The following is a 19,908-nucleotide window of genomic DNA, read 5'->3' as shown; positions in this document are numbered from 1 at the left end:
CAAAGAGGCACATGGAATATGTCTGGGGGTGACAGACCACCCCGCAACTTGCCTGTCATGGCGATTTCAAGGATGTCAACCACGTGCCTCTCGTGGTACATAAGCTCGCCTCAATCTGTTGATTCAAAATATAGTGCGTCTTTTCCAACATACGAGGAGGAAGAATAAATCTCTAACAAAGAACCCCAGTCTTCAAAATGCGAAGCAGGACTGAGTGAGTTAGCTCACCTGTAGCGGAGAACCAACAGAGCCTCTCGCTACAAGACCAGTATCTCTGGGTGTTTGGGGGCTCAAGTTGGCAAAGAAGCCAACTCTTGGTTTCGGCTCCGGTCCCCATCTCCTGGTTGTGGGACTGAGCCGCACGTTGGGCCCTTTGCTCAGTGCGGAGTCTGCTTCAGCTTCTCTTTCCCTCTCACTCTCTCCCTCTCCCTTTCTCAAATAAATAAGCAAACATATGTATACATACATAAAGGCTAGTTACTCCATCCTGCGTGAAGGCCACTGGACCACGCCCAGCGTTCTCTGGGTAGAAACAATACTCCCGTTGTAACGACTTGCCAAAGTTTTTCATCAGTCAAGCCCTGCATTAGCTCTGACTTTGCCCAAATAAAAGTTTAATCATTTTTATTTGATCTCACCCGTCACTATCGCATTAGGGATTTACACATAATTTTGTACCCCCCGTCAATGTAGCACTGTCCTCGGAGGCTGCCCGGGCTTACTTTACGGAGAAGTGAGGCTCGCCTGTATCATTTGGATAACTTTGAATGATCCCATCAAATGGAAGAGAAGACAGAGCCCCGGGAACGCCTGGCTTTGCAAGCAGTCAGGACATGGGGCCGCCCACTTACACCATCCCTGACAGGAGCCGCCAGGTACCCAGCAAGACAGGACACCCTGGTGACAAGACGGGACACGACCCACGCTCAGGTCCGTCTGACACATCCCTCCGCACTGCTGGCGCCGCTCCCTCCCCACGGCTCTGTGCCCGTGGCTCCACGGACAGCCACCGCAGCTGGGGATCCACGGGACAATCTCATCTCGGCTTTCTTTTCTGAAAAGTGTCCAATCTCACATGTTGGCACTTTCCCACACCTCGGCACTCTCCTTTTTGAGCATTAGGGAGGGGAAAAGAAATTCCCCCCTAAAGAAGCCTCTAAGCGTGTATTTACATGAGCTAATCTTGGTGCGATATTTACAGCTTCTCCGCACGGCTGCTGCGAGGAGAAAGAAGGAGGGTTCTCAGTGCGGGCGGCTTTAGGAGAAGGCCTTTCGGAAAAGTACCCTGGGCTGACTGGAGCCCCACCCTATGGGGAGGGCTGAGGGTGCCTTCTTTTCTGGGTGTTCTGAAAACACTCTGTGCATATCTGACAGCGTGTATCATGGGTCCTCGCTGGGGGTCTGTCCCTCGGTCCAGGGACAAATTTGTCAGGGACAAATTCCCCACCCCTAAGATGCCAGTGCATGGACGAATTTTAATTAATTCTTATCAATTCTTTAATTTAAAAAAATCATAGCTAAGCAAGTGAATACATTAAAAAATAATGCTACTTCAGTAAGAAATGGATCGTGTCCCTTTTAAACACCCATCGTAGGGAGAGAAATCTGACAAAAATTGAACACAGAGACTATTATATGCATGGTTTTAATTCAAAGCTTATTAAACGCTGAAAAGATGTTTGACCAAATGCGGATAATGAAAAAGGAGAAATTAATCTTGACTTTCTTTCTTTTAACTCTCGTGTGTGTGTGTGTGTGTGTGTGTGTTATCAAAGCATTATTTACACAAGCTAAACATTCCATGTCTTTTCTTTTTTTAAAACTAACAATGTATTTTCAGAGAAATATTTCTGCAGGAAAACAGTTACATAAATGTCCCTGCGAGTGTTTTAGAGAGCGGTTTCTGTTTCGTGGTGGACGCCGGGGAAGGCTCCACAACCGCTTGGATGGCAGGGGTTACTCACCGCGAGGTGCTAAGTATAGCCCGAGTGCTTGCTTGCATTCTGGGCTTGACTGTCTTTTTTCCAAAGCAACCTGATTAAACCACGTATAGTACATTAAAACATACACAGAAGGGCCTCTGAAGAGGAAATTTTTGTAACACAGAACAATTGTGTGCTACATAAACAGCTCTTTCAGACTAAACAGAGCTCCCCGCCTGGCCTCCCGGAAAGTGGGAATGGCATTTTTATTTCAATTCGTTTAAGGGCTTGATGGGTGGATGAATAAGTGGATGGATTTTCTCTAGCCTGGATGGGACCTCTGACTCACCACTAAATCCCACCTGTGTGGGCTGAATTAGAACCTCTCCCAGGAGAACCCGAGGTCTGTCTTTATTCAAAACCTCCCCAGGAAGAAGACACAAATAAATGGAAAGATATCCTGTGTTCATGGACTGGAAGAATTTTTTTTAACATTTTATTTATTTATTTGACACATAGAGGGAGAGAGAGAGAGCACAAGCTGGGGGAGCGGCAGGCCGAGGGAGAAGAAGCAGGTTCCCGCTGAGCAAGGAGCCCGGTGTGGGTCTCCATCCCAGAATCCTGGGATCATGACCTGAGCTGAAGGCAGACGCTAACCGACTGACCCACCCAGGCACCCCAATGGATTGGAAGAATCAACACTGATAAAATGTCCATACCACCCAAAGATTCAGTGAAATCCCTATCAAAATTCCAACGGCATTTTTCATGGAACTACAACCACAAAGACCCCAAAAGCAGTCTGACACACACCCCTGGTTAGCAGCCATTAGGACAGAACCCAGCCCCTCATGCTTGTTTAGACCGACTCAGGATCTGGACTGAGAGACCATATCACGCATCCGGCAAGCCCAGACTGCCTTGGGGCAGCTTCAAAAGGTGGGCACGAATGTCTTATACCGGTTCCCTCAAAAGCAAGAGCCTCATCGCACCCCCGTGAGAGTGGGCTCAACTTGGTGACTTGCTTCTAAAGAATGCAGTATGATGCCAAGTGACACAAAATGTAGATGCTGGTCCTCAGAAAGCAGCCAATCACACCTAAGTGTAAATTACCATTGGGTAGACCCTGTCCCTTCACATACTGCACTGCTGGTCTGAGTCACTGGACACCAGCAACCGGACGGAGCACCTCTGCCCAGCAGGTGTGACTCTGTACCATTTAAAACCACACACAAGCCTGGAGCAGCTTCTCCTGGGTTGAGTACAGAAGACACCAGGCTCTGGGCACAAATCTATCTCCCCCAGGATGGCTCCTGTGGAAGGGACTCCTTTGTCACAGCTCTTCCCGCCCACCCCTCCGCCAGTTGCTCTCCAACCAGACTCTTCCCCGAGCCCATCACCCATGCTCCGTGACAATCATGCTTGTGGAATGAAGGAAGCAGCGTAAAGGACACTGGACTGATGTCTCCTGAGCCACGTCTGTCCAGGCCAGGAAAGCAGGAGATGTTGCTGGTGAGCACTGGAGTTGTACCTGTATACAGGCCTACTGAGGGGGATAAATGACATAATGCACAGAACCTTTGACCCCACAGGTCCTCCCATGACAATTCTATGAGACCAGAGCTGTCCACACTCTGTTCAACCACATCACCTCTCAGACTGGGCACTTGGATGTCACAGACACATCAAGTTGCTTTAAGGGCCTCTGGTCAGCCATCTTTACCTCACACTTATCTCACTGTGGACAAGTCCACAGAGCACACTTTGAATAGCTGCCAGGCCTGCTGCAAACACAGACTCTGCACCCCTGATCTTCAACACCCAGCTCATTGCTTCTTTCTCACTTTATTATTAAAAGTGTTAATGCTTGCCTTTGATTTCAGACTCAAACTGCAGTTATTAATGCACAGATGGTTGTCGTAACTGGCCAAGGTCCCCTGAGAGTTGGTACTAAACATGTCCCATGATAAGTGAGACACGGTGCACACTTGGCAGACCTGGACCTGAACCCCGCAAGCTGCCTCCACCACCTGGTGCGGGAAAACTGGCTGAGGCCCGCTGCCTCCTAAATGAAATGAGTAACGGCCTTCATACCAGAAGTGCTGGAAGTGAAGTGAAGAAGCCAGGAGCCCAGCCCCAGCCCGAGTCTACCCCACACTCTACGGAAGCTCCATTTTCTCCAATAAAATCCGGGCCTCCCCAAGGACCTGACTTCACTCCCACTACTCCTGTCTCTTAGAAAGCCCTCCCTGTGCCTTAGACTTCAACCTAGCACTGTCTTCGAGGGCCCACAGGGATCTTTCTACAAATATGTGAAGAGTACATGGAGGGATTAAGATCTGTGCCAGGTTAACTGTGTCACCTTGCTGACCCTGGTCTCAGTGTCTAAGCTGTGTCCCATGCTCCTCATTTACAAGTGGGAGAAACAGAAGCGCACACGTCCTGGGCTGTTGTAAGGATTACATGAGGTGACACATATATGTACTTTAAACAGAGCTTGGTAAGCACCCAGTGACGCTGGCTGTGCTTGCTGTATGGGAACTGAGCTTGTAGTGGGAGGTGGGACCACGCTGCCCATGTCCTCACAGAGCTATTCATGGCTCCCTTCAGGAGCCCCTCTCCTCTCTCCTGCCCTGGCCGGGGGCTTCCTCCTCTGAGCTGCCCTGGCCCGGTGGCTCCAACATGCTCTGTCCATCTCTCCTCCACTGGATTTAAGCATCTGGAGGACAGGAGTCCTGCTTCATTATCTCTTAGCCTCTCCTTAACCTTCCTCACGTTCAGTAGGAGTACGTGAATGACCTTCTTCCAAAACTCCCCCTTCCCTTCCGCCCAGTTCCCCCCTTCCTATCCATACAGGTCACAGACTTCTCCCAGCTACTCCCACTCAGGGACTTGACACCCTGCGACCTGCGGCTCCCAGAGTTGCACACCTGGAGTCTCTAACACTGTCCCTTCCTCTCCAGGTCAGGGCCTGGGCCACTGTCATGCCAGCTGTCTCAGCCAGTTCCCATCCTCTCCCCATCCCTCACTGGGTCACTCACATCCTGGCTTCAATCTTTAAATGTCTGAGAACATACTCTGTCCATGAAGATGGCACTCTTGTTCTCAAAACGGACGGACCCCCTACTTGTTCAGGATAGAATCCAGACTCCCAGGCCAGCCCTTCACTCCCGGCACCATCCTGGTGTCTAAACAGGTGCCATCCCTCAGGTTCCCCCTCAGCCAGCGGGAGGTCTGTCCACTTGTTGGCCGGCCCCACACTGGTGGGAAGGGGCCTCACACTTCTTCCGCTCACGACAGTCCCCTCCTACAGACCTCAGTCTCTGCCTCTCTACCCAGACCTTTTATGCAACTCTCAACCCCAGCTCAAAACCTGGGGAATTTTCCTCATCTCCCCGCTTCAGAGAGGTGATTCTGCTCTACAGTATGGCCAGACTTTCCTTTCCGTTGGTTTTAAGTGGTCTGCAAAGTCTCGGCTTCTCCTGGTCCCTCTTGGGGTTAGGGGGTGCCTATCAAATAGCGGCGGACCATCTCCCTGGCTTAGAAGGATGGAGCTCTGGCCTCGCCCCAGCATAATCTGTGAGGAGGGGCCGGATCATTGAAGCAAGGACACCACCACTTCTTAGCAGTTAACTTTGATAGGAAATTCCACAGTAAGACAGTCTCCTGCTAAGATAAAGGGAAAAGACCTTCCATTTTTTTTTTCCCCCAAGAGTCACAATTCTGGTGAGTATTGTGCTTTCAAAACATGGGAACCTGACCTGCATTCATCATCACCCAGATAAAGAATTAGTACCACTATTTTACGTGACACAGGACACAAAGTGTGGTTGCTGATGTGTGTCACAGACACCGTTGCCACCCGGACCAGACAGTCGTGGTGACACACCTTCAGGGCATGAGTGCAATCCCTGGCTCAGTCTTCCCAGAGCAAAGCTGACACTGTGGCCATGGCTCCCTGAGCTCCTGCTGACATCACCATAAGAAAGACCTACACTTCGGAAACCAGAATGTTCCAAAATATGCTAATAAAGGGTGATTTCCCAAACCTGGTTCCAGAGTTCATACAACAGACCTTAACTTCAGGCTTGTGCTTCTACATTCCCTTGCGTGGAGAAAGGGCACAGAAACTCTTTAGGCTGGGTGCCTGGGTGGCTCACTCAGTTAAGAGCCTGCCTTTGGCTTGGGTCGTGATCCCCCGGTCCTGAGATGGAGCCCCACATCAGGCTCCCTGCTCCGTAGGATTCTGCTGCTCCCTCTACCCCTCCCCACTGCTTGTGCTCTCCCTCTCCTCGCTCTCAATAATAAGTAAATAAATAAATAATCTTAAGAAAAAAGAAGAAGACAAACCAAGGGGGGGAAAAAATCAGAAAAATCTGGACCAGAATCGAACATGCACCAGAAAGCCCCTGATCCAAATCCAGGGATGAGGTCGGCGTGCACGCATGCCCTGACGCGAACAGCACGGGTGCGGGGAGGGGTGGGAGGCGGTGGGGGGCATCCGCGGGCCCCTGCGCTGATGGAGCAGCAGAAACCGGGCAGGGTCAGCCTCTCCTTCATCACTACTTTCCTTTAGCAAAAGGCGAGTCAAGTGAAGAGGAGGTTTGTCCAAGCGACTGACACCGAGTGCCTAGTACATATACCACGTCAGTGTGCCGGGGGGGGGGGGGGACTGACGGAGCTCCGAGGCCTTTCGTATGACGCACACGGACAAACTTATCAAAACTGAGGTTGTCTACTAATCTGACTGGGCCATGGCATGTGTCCGTGTCCTCTGAGGGGTCCTGTTTGTAGCAGCGTTCCTTTCTTGGTATTTCCTTGATGGCTGCACAGACCGGCTCCACTTTTTATCTGTTCCCCAAACATAGGCTTTAAGGAAACCACACTGAGATGGGACTCTGCGGTGCCTCACCTGCAGAGCGGCTGGCGGGACTCACAGGACAGACTCACTCCGTCCAGCGCTGAACCCCGATGCTTATTTCAGACCCTGTTCAGTGGGTGGAGGGTCTCAGGCAGTGACATCGGACACCGCCTGGGTTCAGGGCAAACTCCTCCTCCAGAAGCCCCTCACTCGTCCAACGGTCAGAGACCAAAATCCAGTCCCAGTTTGTTGCAAACACCTTCATCCTGGAGGGGACTGAGGGATGCAGAGGTCACAGCAAGGGGCACACATTGGCCTGAAGGCCTCCTCTTCCACTCACCATTCTTTTGTTTGTTGTTGTTGTTGTTTTAAGATTTCATTTATTTATTTGACAGACAGAGATCACAAGTAGGCAGAGAGGCAGGTAGAGAGAGAGGGGGAAGCAGGCTCCCCGCCAAGCAGAGAGCCCGATATAGGGCTCGATCCCAGGACCCTGAGATCATGACCCGAGCTAAAGGCAGAGGCTTAACCCTCCGAGCCACCCAGGCGCCCCTTGTTTGTTTGTTTTAAGGTTTATTTACTGCAGAGAGAGAGTGAGAGACAGCGTGCATGCACCTGTGTGAGACGGGGGAGGGGCAGAGTCCCCACTGAGCGTAAAGCCTGACGTGGGGCTCAGTCTCATGACCCCTGAGATCACAACCTGTTCGGAAACCAGGAGTCAGTTGCTCAACTGACAGAGTCCCCCAGGCTCCCACCCGCCACTCTTCACATCAACACCTTCAGCATGGAAGTGACTAGAAAGCTGCCCACTGTCCTCATGCGAGGTCCCCTAGCCCCGTCACGCTGGAGCCTCACGAGGAGCAAGCTGTGGTCTCTACCTCACTGTGACAACAGACAAAGGGACATGAGTGGCTTTTGCCCCCACTGATACGGCACTTACGCACGTAGAGAGCAAACGCAGACGTGCTTTAATGCCAGTGAATAGTCAGCGTCTTCAAGGCCACCCCATCAAAGTGAAACTGTTCCGGACATGAAGCGTGCAGCCCCTCCCCCATGTGCAAGCAGCCCCTCCCCCACGTGCACGCGTGCGTGTAACACGGAAGCCTGTCCACTTGGACGATGGGCCGTTCTCTGCCTCCCATGCACCTCGCCGGTGAAACCCCAACCCTCACCCAAGAGCACTGTATAATTTTAAACTCACAAAACGAGAGGTAAACATCCAGAAAACATCTCAAACGTGTCATTTTCCTCTGGGGTTGCCTCCCAGACGCCTCGACTCCTGAGCAATGCTTTCCACAGGCCCAGAGGAACAGGACACAAGCTCTGTTCCTCCAGCGGCGCGTATGTCACTTGTAAAAGGCGGCTGGGACTCACAGGGGAGGGCCCCATGTGCAGGTTAAGTCAAACACCATCAGGAGGGACCCACTCTTTCTGTGAGAGAGACTCATAAACTCTAAGCTTTAAAAATATCAGAAGAAAACAGATTGAGGGGTGTTTGGCTGGCATCGGTCTTGGGTGAGCAGAGAACATGTGCAGGCGGGATGTGACCGACTCTTTCCAAGCCTCCCCCCCGCCCCCCGCCGCTGGATGCCTCGTGGGTGTCCCCTAAGTTCTGCTTGGTGGCCATCACGTCCACCTGCAAGGTCCCCAGCTGCGAGTACAGCAGAGCACGAGCAACACTGCGGACCTGGAACAAGTCCGCTCTGGAGGGCCACCCCAGGGGTCTCTGCTTCCTGCTAGCGCATCCCGGCCCAGGGCCAGCAACAGACGATATCTCCCCAGAACCCTCTATGCCCGGAGCCCACTCACAGGTGGACCACCCCGCTCACAGGTGGCTTTTACAGCCCAGCCCAGGGCCTGGCTAACGTGGTCCACAAGAAAACACAGCCAGGGAAGGCAGTGAAGGTGCGCGTTCGGGTCTGTGGAGCTCCGACTCCAGAGAAAGCTTATTTCCGGTGCAAAGCAGACCCCCGTGCATTCATTAAATTGTGAGCAAAAGTCAACGTCCGGGACCAAAGGGGAGGCTCTGAGACTCTAGTAAATTCGTAAGCTGAGTCGTCCTCCTGGGGAAGAACGGACGTCTGCTTTCCACAGATCATGTTAATTTGCAAACACACCGCAGCTGGGCTGAGCCCTCTCCCCCACCCACACCCCATGCAGCTCCGCCAAAAAAGAGCCCATCCAAGAGTCCTAGGAGCGATGCATCAAGAACCGCACTCAACTGTGACAGTCAAAGGGATGACATCACCGCCTCCTGCGTGGGGAAGAAGCCAGATGGGTACAAGCCCACCGTCTCTTCAGAAAAACTCTGCTGAGAAATGCAGGGACTCCGAAATAGCCCGTCCAGGCCACCTGCCACCTCATGGGGCCAGGCAGAGGCTTGGAGGAATGTGGCCTTGGAAACTGGAACAGGCTTCTGCCTGGTGTGGTGGGGTAAACGCAGGATGAGGAGACTGTGCAGTCATGTGACAGTCACACCCCGGAATGGCACATGGCTCTTACTATGTGCTCCGCAGAGCCCAGGGGGTCCCAACCTCCTGACACCGGGCAGGCAAGGACCCTCTGATCCGATGGAAAGTACCACTGTCCCAGACATCAACATCGCTGAGATAAGGCGAGTCATTGTGCAAAACATTTTCATTTCTTCCTTTTAGAAAAATGCGTAACTCAACTCAGCATTCCAAAAATGTGAAACATTCTGGCAGGCTAGAAAAAAATATTGATGAATAATAAAGGAATATCCCAATTGAGGTCTTTTTCAGTAGTTTCCAAACAAGCTCTCCAAACTAGCTTTTTCAGTTTAAATGAGTGTGGTTTCCGAACTCTGTGACTGTTGGAAATGGGGCACTAACCTCATCTAGGACGAGCTCTTCACCTGTGGGTCATGCGTGAAAACCAGCCACACAGGTAAGTGGTAGAGGGGATTGATCTATGGTGGCTGGATAAGAGAAATGTGCAGACCTCATGACGCTCAGAAATTCTTTCTTTCTTTCTTTTCTTTTCTTTTTTAAATTTTTTTTTTTTTTTAATTTGGGAGACAGAGAGCACGAGTGGGGACAGAGGGAGTGAGAGAAGCAGACTCCCACTGAGCAGGGATCCCAATGTGGGGCTCCATCCCAGAACCCTAGGATCATGACCTGAGCTGAAGGCAGATGCCCAGCTGAATAAGCCCCCCAGATACCCCCCTCGTGAGCTTTTTTTTAAAAGCAAGGTGGCTGGCTGGGCTCTGGGAGCCACCTGTAACTCACCCTTCCCGCAGGCTTTGTCAGGACACTGTTAGCACATGGAACCTTTGTGCTAACATGTGCTAACCATGTGCTAACATGTGCTAACATGTGCTTCATGGTAGCCTTTCTGATGTAAGAAGTGGTTTCCGCCCAGAGCAGGAGAAAAGTTTGTAATCCTGCCCCAAACCAAGTCTACATGATAATTACAGACAGTGAGGAGATGGGCAGGCCGGCAGGTGGGTGGGGGCGACTCTGAGCTAGGCTCCCTGCAGATGTCTTGCTTTGGGCCACAGGGAACCTCTCTCCTTCTAAACTAATGGAGTGTTTACTGAACACCAGTGGATTGTGCTCTTAATTAAGAGGGCTCCAGACAACAAAACTCTATTGAAGTCTCAAAAATTAGCCACACGAACAAAACCATCCACTCACTCTGTGTTATCACTCCCACCGGATCTATTTTTACATTCAACACTCCAAACGTTAGGCTTGAAAAAACTGCCAGGATCTGACTTGGGAATGTGCTGCTCTGCCAAGCGCTGCAAGTGATTTTAAGCCTGACACTCGTGTCCACATATACACACATGTGCACACACACATGCACACACACCCACAGGTGTGCACGTGAGCACACATGCAAACACACACCCGTGCTCACACAAATACATGCACACACACACATACACACGTGCACAAACTCACACTCTCAGGCACACACAACCCATTTTCCCAGCAAGTCTCTGGACCTCAGTCTGCTACTTACCTATAAAACTATTCAAGCTCTTTACACATGATTGTGGGGCCAGTATGATCTGGGTTCTCTCTGCTATCCTGGGACTCCCAAGGCCACACAGCACAGACACAGAGACAAATGCTTTACCAGAGCTTCTCCGGACTTCAGACAAGCTCTCCCAACCCACCCAATGCCCGGGCTAGCAGGGGGTCAGGAAGCCCTGATTTTCCTACTTTAAGACACCCCAAGAGCCCCAAGGCAGCCCATTCTCTGAAATCCTCTTCCCTCCTACCGTTTGAGTCTGAACAGGAGATCGAGGGCATGGCAAGAACTGGGACCTCAGGGAAGGGAAAAACAGGAGTGCCCTGCTGTGTTGCAGACAAAAAGCCCCAGTTGATGTGGGACACTGGCCTTGGGGGTGGACTCGGTTGGGGTCAGACGGCAGGCGTTTCCACCACCCCTGTGCTCAGGGCAGCCCGCGCAGGGAGACTGCTGCCCGGGGAAGCCAGTCGCCGGCCGGGCTCTGCGTCAAGTAGACCACAGCCACAGTATGGAGCCCCGAGCCATCTTCTGTGATTCATGCCCAGAGCAAACCAAGGACATGTCTTCCAGCAGAACCCAAGGAACTGCCAGAGGCACTCTTTCTGAGGAAGCCCAGGGTCTCCCAGGATCCTGGAGGAAGGAGGGGGAGCACAGCCGTGCACTCCATCTGCCCACTACGGCCAGCGCTCCTCCCAGCCCGCACCAGGAGCGGGACAGAGGACCATGTCCACAGAGGCTGCTGGAGGCTCCCTGGTCTCTGTTGCCTTGTGCCTGTCCCTCCTCCTCCAAGACTTTAAATGACCAGGTGACGGACACTGGGCCCATGACCAGCACGCAGACAACCTCGTGCTCTGTTTGTGGGGATGTGAAATGGCGCAGCCGCCACGGGCAATGGGGAGGTGACTCTTTGAACATGAAGGCGAGCACTGCCATAGGGTCCGGGTCCCACAGTTCCGCCTCCGGGTGTATCCACAAAAGAACCGAGAGCAGGGACGGTGGCTTGCACACCCATGATCACAGCAACACTGGTCACAGGAGCCGAAAGGTACAAGCAGAAGTGTCTACCGGTAGGTGTAGCAATAAACACATGGGACACACCCATTACAGAGTATCGACCGGCTTTAAGAAGGAAGGACATCCCGACACACGCCATGACACAGAGGGACCTGGAGGACACTGAGACAAGCCAGTCACAAAATGACCCTGTGATCCATACAAGGTCCCTGGAGGAGTCACATCCACAGGCACAGGAAGTATAATGGTGGCAGCAGGGGGCTGGGGACAGGAGGGCGGGCAGTCAGGGTTTAATGGATACAGTTTCACTTTGGGAAGAAGGAGCTCTGGAGGGGAATGACTGGACACCATGTAAACGTACATGATGTCACTGAAGTGTACAAACAGTAAACGCTACCCTATGTAAAGCTTACCACAATAAACAAACAAACAAACAAACAAAACAGATTGGGTCAGCAGATAGGAGGGAAGGGAAAAGTGCACCTTTGGGGTCAGGCTCTAAAGCACAGGACATGACCCACTTCCATCATCACTCCGGGGCTGGGCTGCAGCAGGTCTGGCTGCATCCCTGAAAACGGCACAGCAAGGGGATGGAGAGAAGCAGGTCCCTGGGAATCGGCACCTCCTTTCAGTCTGTTCGGGCTGCTCTCAAAAAATGCTGACATCTAGGCGGCTTATAAACAGCAAAAATTTACTGCTCGCAGCCCTGGAGACTGGAAGTCCAAGGTCAAGGTGCCCACGAAGTGTGGTGAGTGCCCTCTTCTGCACTTTGGGTTTCTCACGGGGTCCTCAGATGGCGGAAGGGCTGTGGGAGCTCAGGGGTCTCTTAGGAGGCACTAATCCCAGTGGTGCCTTCGTGACCTGAGCACCTCCCAGAGTCCCGCTCCCCAGCACCACCACCTTGGAGGTGAGGATTTCAACAGTATTAATTGGGGGTGGGGGAGGCACAAACTTCCCAGTCGATACCAGCCCTGAAACACCAATGTGGACTTTGACTTAGGGGCAAGGGAAAAATCATCCCCTCCCCCAGTCACTATCGCTGTGGGGTGTCTAATACTTTATGTTCCTCAAAATAAGACACCTAACACCTCCCGGGTCTGCAAAGAACAGGTCTGCACAGCTGGCAAGCGCGTCGGAGCCTATCGGTCTGGAATATTTCAGTGACAACTGATCTGTCTGCTGTCACAGAGTCTGGCAAAAACAAGATTAAGCGGCAGTTTCAAGGAGGGATTTAGGATCTCTGGGAATACGTCGAATCCTATGACTTTGGAGCTCAGGTGGGTCTTGAGATCATCTTATCCGGCACCCTCCCCTGACCGATGGGAAGCAGAGCTGGAGAACCTCATTCCAGCTGTGTGCCACGTCCCATGACACAGATTCACGACCCAACACTCACAGAGCAACATCCCTGCTTCTGAGCAGCTCACAGTTCAGGGGGTCAGAGACCAGCAGATGGAAAACCTGGACTCCATGTAAGGGTTTCCAGAAGGAAGAGCGGACAGTGGCAGGAGAGATGGAGCCCAGAGGAGAGTCTGGAAGCCACGGCTAGAGCCCCTAGCAGTGGCTGGAAGGATGAGCAGGAGTCATCTGGGCAAGGAGACAAGATGCCCACAGGCCAGGAGGAGAGGCAAAGTAGGAGAAAGCAGGAAGGTTGAGGAAGGACACAGGGACAGGGACAAAACAGAAGCTGGAGCTGCTCAGTCCACTAAGATGCCGCTGGCCACACACGACGCTTTATGTTTAAATTAATGAAAATTAAAGAAGGTAAGAAATTCAGCTCTTCCTTTCAAACGCTGGGAAGCTGTTGTACTGGACATAGACACACATCCCCCGGGTCCAGTGGTTAGACCACGCCGGACCGGGAACCAGGCAGGAGCCTACATCGATCGGGACCCAGCCTGCAGGCCCTGCTACCAAAGTTTCGCTAAATCTTACATGACTGGTCCCAGGACCCAAGTGGCCCTACTCCCTACTTCCTACTTCCCAGGAGCCAGTGTCCTCCCCAGCCCTGAGCCTGCCCATCAGTCTTCTGTAGGAGAGAGTCCAACAGGATGACTGACCAAGCAGAGGCATGACTGATTAGGTCCGCCTGGCCGGCATGAGCATGTCCACATGTGTCCTCAGGAAAGAGGACAGCTTGGTGTCCCGAAGACAATGGCTCCTCATCTGCGGGTCTGGGTCACAGAAGGGAAAGGGAGGGGTGGGGTAGGAACCCATGAACTCGGACCCCTGACGTATCAGGCCTGTCTGGGGGGGGGGGGTGTATCACTTTTTTCTGAAAAGGACAAGGACTTGAAGGATTGGTTCGAACTATGCTGTGTCTTGTGAAAAGGTATTGCTTGGTTTGGTGGAACTGGTGAATGAATCTACAAAACTGCTTGTGCAAAAGTATTTGTGGTATGGGAATCTAATCAAATGCACCCAAATGAAATGCATTTTAATGGTCGCTTGAAAAGTGTTTTTTGTTTTTTGTTTTTTATTGAAAATGTTTTTGGCTGTGGAATTTATTCTAATTGGACATGACCTGTAGAAAATATGGTCTTGGCAAGCAACAGCTCACCACCTAATTAGGGAAACCAGATGGAAGCCTGTAAAAACCCCAGAGGCCACAAAGTATCTCCCAGCTGGGAAGCGAGCTGTCTCCAGGGCGGCTTATGCAGAAGCACGGGGCGCTCCTGAGGCAGGCGGCAGGAAGTCTTTTTGTCACACCAGAGTATACAGCAAAATCTACTCTCAAATCAACACCGTTAGGTCTTGAAAACAAGTGCCATCATTAGCTCGTATAAAGCAAATGAAACCAAAGTATACATACACGGGCAAAAAAAAAAAATGAATGCTATCACAGGAAGAGACAGGTGCAAAATAAAGCCGGTGGGAACACGAAGGAAAAGGGACATGAGTCAAGGCTGCTGCCCACTTGAGTGCTGAGAGCTGGCAAGTGGCCCTGAACAATAGACACTCTGGTGACACAGTGAAATGAGAAAGCAAAGGTATAAAATGGGCGGAGCCAAAATTTAAAATCTGCCTAAATAAGTGAAAATCCTTAAACGGAAAAAAGGCGTTATCATCTGTATATCAACAATATAATTCGATATCAAACATGTTCTGTAGAGAAAAAGCACAAAGATGAAGAGATATATAAAATCTGTTGTTCAAGTACAAAGTAAATGAAAAACCGCATTCAGTAAAATGAACTGACGACGCAGAAAAGCCAGAGAACCCCTGGTTAAATGTGGACTGGGAGAAACCAAAAGGGAATAGGGACATGTCACATAACAAAGACATTAACGTCTCTACTACATGCTTTCACTTAGTTGAAGCCTAAATCACAACCAAACGTTTCTGTCTTTGAAATCCGTCCGTCCTTGGTCGGTACATGACTGTGGTATCAAATACTTCTGCTCATGGCTTAAACTTTCCAACCAATTATAAAATTCAGTTTAACGATTAATAACAAAGCACGGAAGTCCTAGAAACCCAAACTGCTTATGATGGTGTGTAGACGTAGCCTGTAATCACTGTTTTCTTAAGAACTGTGGCAGCACTCGGATGCACCCAAGCTAGGATTCCCTTCCAAAGTCACGGCCGCTGGAACACAGGCCTGCGTGGGTGTGGGGCTGTCACATTGCCCGTGCTTTTCCAGTGATCACCAGCCCTGGCTGGCCAGGAAAAGGCCACGCAGAGAGCAGACGAGGGGGTGCAGGTCCAGCAGGTAGGAGAAGAGCAACATGGTACAAATATCTACATTCCCAATTTAAATCATAATTTAGCTTTATCATCCTTATGCAGCCGTTGAGGAAATATTAAAAAGCCCAAAGTTCATTTGATATTGTCACAGAGGAGCGTCCAACTCCTCAAACTTATTCAGAAAAATTACAAGTACAAAAGAATAAGACTCCTGGGCCTACTTTCCAGATTACACCCAACACCACCTAACTTTTGCAGTCTTAACTATACTGTCAACCAAAAGTTTTGCTCACAAGTAACAACTTTTAAGTTAAATGGGAAAAGTTCAATGTCACAAATAATCAGACTATCATTTTAAGGAATGTAAACATGTCAGGCAAAAGCCTAGAAACCTTAAAAAAAAAAAAAGGCTAGAAACCTAAACTTTTTTCTTATTATGGTATACACTCGTCAATATTTCAGCAACATCTGTATACTTGTCAGAGTTAAAATGGAAGATGTCACTGTGATAGCCCACGGTCATTATCAAGATAGCAGCTTCTATAATGTTTTACTGGGTGGTGACAGGACAGGAGAAGCTCAAATTATCCACTTCTACTAATTAAAAAAAAAAAAACATTTCTTATTCTAACAGCTTGATGAAAGCCATAAAAATTGATGCAGAGAAATGAACATCAGTCATGTCTTCCCAAAGCTCAGATTCTAACAAACTTGAACAAATGTCCCCTGATTTTTATGTAAGGACAGCATTTCAATGTAGCCACTGAGCAAAGGCCCTGGTAGTTTTGACATTTTGTGTCACTGGAGACTATTCTATTCTACAGAACTATGTGTTTCCTCCATAGAAGAAAAGCTATCCAGTACCCTGCCGAACCCCAACACTCCGTCTCATTCATACAGAGTCCAGAGGGAAGCTTAATTCTGTACCATTACCACTCACGACCAGCCTAGATCTCAAAAACACTCAAACAGGGAAACTAAAAGTAAACAGATAAACTCAAAGTTTATCTTACATGGACTTAAATATATTTAAAAGCTTCACCCAAAGGAAATGTGTCTTCCCTTGCATTTCAGAATATTCCGTCAATTATTATACTGTAACTGAGCTCCAAAAATCCTTAGAGTCACACCGAGTCTGCTTGTCAAGTTTTTTTTTTTAAAGATTTTATTTATTTATTTGACAGAGAGAGATCACAAGTAGGCAGAGAGGCAGGCAGAGAGAGAGGAGGAAGCAGGCTCCCCGCTGAGCAGAGAGCCGGATGCGGGGCTCCATCCCAGGACCCTGAGATCATGACCCGAGCCTAAGGCAGCGGCTTAACCCACTGAGCCACCCAGGTGCCCCTGCTTGTCAGTTTTTGCCTCCTTCCTACAAGAATACTTTTCCCAGTTAAGTTAGTCATAAATCCTTATCTTAATGAAATTACTATAAAAACATACAATTTCAATGCCACTAAAAATGTATACTTGTGTACTCAATGAAGATAAGTAATAACTACTTATGAATAATTTAGTGGTATATACAATCTATGTCCACTAACAGATTGTCCCTTCAGTGATCTTTAAGAAGGACCTCTGTAGACCTTACTTTCTAATGAGAAATCTCCTTATTTCATTGTTCCCCAGCCAGCCCTCCTCTACATAACAAAGAAGGAACACCAGAGTCAGTCAACAAGTTCATCCCATCAGTAGTTAGCTACCCTGTGGGAAAAGGATCGCTTGTTCCAAGTTTAATTTGATAGCCGAACCTTGCTCTATCAGACAGAAAACAAATTTCCCCAGAGCACAGGGCAAGCACTCGGTTATTCTCAAGCAATGAAGGAGCAGACCAGAGAGGAACCAGCAGAACTTGATGGCCACTGACAATGTACCAAAGCCAGAAATTCCCTGTCTGAATCTGCCCTGTCTGATAGGCAAGCAATGCCCCTAAGTTACATAAAATATTCCAAAAGTCCAAGATCATTTCTTTCCTCCAGTTTTAACACACAATGGTTTAATTAATCATGCAATTCCTATCTAGAAAATATAAGCACATCGGTATTTTCTTGATATAAAAGAAAAATCTATGGCACGTGATAAAATAATTGGGAATAACAGAAAGTAAAAGCCGTATGTCTACATTTCTCAAAGACGTTCAAATAAGCAGATCGGAGGGACAGAACTAAATGTATGGATAGTAACAACTGCATGGTTTTGTTATCATACCCACAGCAAAGGCCCTTAGTTCCCCAGGGGCTGGGTGGTGGGGGAGACTCAGGAAATCCAACCAGAGCTCAGAGAAGCAGTGTGAAGAACCAGGCTGGGGATTCGCCTCTTGCTGGTCTAGCCCCAGGGCTGGAGAGTGGGGAGAGCGAGCCTATGATTCAACATTTCACCTCCACAATCAAATTCCTTGCAAGAACTTTACAAATGATCTCTGAATCCAGTTTTGCTGGCCTCTTAAATGCTCTCCCCTTCACATTTCCTTCATATTAGGTGATACTGAGGAAAGATTTCAGTCTCTTTAAATTGACTGATTAAACAAATCCCCAAAGCGACAGATTGGAAGATAATTCTGAATCCTGTCATTTCGGGATGCCCATTACCAGGTAAAGGGATTTCCCACTTTTATTTTCTTTTTGGGAAATGTGTTTGTTCAAATGGAATTACATAACCACCACTAAGTGCATTGCAAAAAAAAAAAAAGTTCTTTTTAACATTCCTCAGCTTCAGGATTATTTGATTTGCTAACCTGGCTCACTTTTTCCTGGCATTAAAGAGAGAGTTAGAAAAAAAAAAAAAGAGCAAGTTCAAAAACCTTAGGCAGACGGGCAACACAACGGCCTATGGACACATGGGCAGAGTGAGTCAGTGGGACGCAACTGCAAAGAAAAGAGATTAGTTGTCCACAAAGCTGCCTAGTTCAAGGCCAGTTGCCATAGCGGAAAGTGGGCCCACTTGGTAAGCAGGTGCAGGTCCCACCCAACCACTCATTCCATTTGCAGGACTCATAGCACACTCCCTCCCGGCCAGTGAGCTGGTTCTCCGGTCGCAGGGCAGGGCAGGGCGCCCCAAGTGTTCCCAGAGGCTGCGCGACCCCGCGGCCTGCTCTGGCTGTGCGCGGTTCAGACTCTGACTCTAGGTCCTGCTGAAGGTCAGGATAGCTTTTCTTCCACTGGGGAAGGTACTCTGCGAGTAAAACCGGAACATGGAGTGTAAACCCTACACAGGAGGTGTGGGGACGGCAGCTGACATCAGGACAGGTCTGGGCTCCAGCAGAACCGCGCCGGCAAGATGCATGGTCGGAGTTTAGTTGGGAAACTGGGGTCTCCACCTCGGGTCGGGTCCCAGCCGGTGCCCTGCAGGCTGTTCAGGGGAACCCCAGAGAAGAAAGCTGGGAAGGGGAGCAGAGGTCAGGAAAGCCCGCAGGGCAGTGCCCCACACACAGCGCTCCTGTGACCGCCAGACCCAGGCGTCTGCGAGGTCCCGGAACCTCCTCTTGCTCACGGAGAAGAGAGGACTGTGTCTGGCATACAGTGGCCGGGTGAGCCGAGAACACCACAACGGGGCAGACGCCCAGCAAGTCAGTGGCTGGACTGGAGTCCGAGGTCGGGTCTCCACCGCCCTCGCGGCCCACGGGGCGATTACTCGGAGGTGGCTGAGAAAGGCTCGGACTCCGTGAGGGCTCCGCCCGCGGGGACCCCAAAAAGGGCGCGCGCACGCAAACACACCGGCGCGAAAGTGCTCCGGTCTCGGCCTGACACTGTTACCTGGGCAACGACCCGGGCGCACAAAGTACACAACCCCCTTCCGCGGCCGGGCGCGGACCTGCGGGCCGCAGAGGGGGCGCCCGCGCCCCGGGCTCTCCCCAGTGCCCGTGCCCCTGCCCCGAATGCGCGCGGTGCGGACGAGGGCGTCCGGCCCGAGCAGAGCCCCGGCCCGCGCGCACCCGGGCCGCCCGGACACTTACCCTGTAGGGGGCTTGGCCGCCGAGGCGCGCGGTGCGTCCATGGAGCCGGCGGGCGGGGGGCGCGCGGGGGGCCCGGGCCCGGCCGAGTCAGGCGCTCGCTGCCGCTGCCGCCGCCGCCGCCCTCATTCACTTTTTCCGCGCTGACCCATCGTCCTCCCACGCGGGCCGGCGGAGGACAGCGGCGGGGCGAGCGGACGGAAGGGGCTGGAACGGTCGCGGGCGGGCGGGGGCGCGGGCCGCGCGGGGAGGGGCTGGCGCGGCGCGGGGCGGGGGCGCGGGGAGCAAGGTGCGCCGCGCCCACCGGAGCGCCGCCCCCGCCCCCGCCCGGCCAGCCGCACGCGTCCTGGGAAGAGGCTGGCGGCACCTGGGCCCCGGGGCGACACCCCGCCCGCCGCAGCGCCCCTCCCGAGCTTCTCCCGGGCTCCTCCACCCTGCGAGGGAGTGCGTCCCTGCCTGGGCGGCGCGGGGGATCCGGAGGC

The 19,908-nt window shown here is 51.2% G+C and overlaps 1 protein-coding gene across 4 annotated transcripts in view; it reads right to left on the bottom strand.

Moving 5' to 3' along the window:
- COBL (cordon-bleu WH2 repeat protein) overlaps positions 1–19,670 on the bottom strand; it is a 268,734-nt gene extending 249,064 nt beyond the window's left edge. For all 4 annotated transcript variants that reach the window (XM_045089541.1, XM_045089543.1, XM_045089542.1 and 1 more), the window contains exon 1: positions 19,430–19,670. In XM_045089541.1, the coding sequence (XP_044945476.1) occupies positions 19,430–19,470 (41 nt within the window). In that variant the 5' untranslated portion in view covers positions 19,471–19,670. The remainder of the gene's footprint in view (positions 1–19,429) is intronic.
- Positions 19,671–19,908: the final 238 nt, after the last annotated feature.

The sequence above is a fragment of the Mustela putorius genome, unplaced genomic scaffold (genome assembly GCF_011764305.1).
Source record: "Mustela putorius furo isolate JIRA1106 unplaced genomic scaffold, ASM1176430v1.1 tig00003845_pilon_pilon_pilon, whole genome shotgun sequence".
In the NCBI taxonomy this organism is placed as follows: domain Eukaryota; kingdom Metazoa; phylum Chordata; class Mammalia; order Carnivora; family Mustelidae; genus Mustela; species Mustela putorius.
Note: the sequence above shows the minus strand (reverse complement) of the source record. Positions and strands in the feature narration are given on the sequence as shown.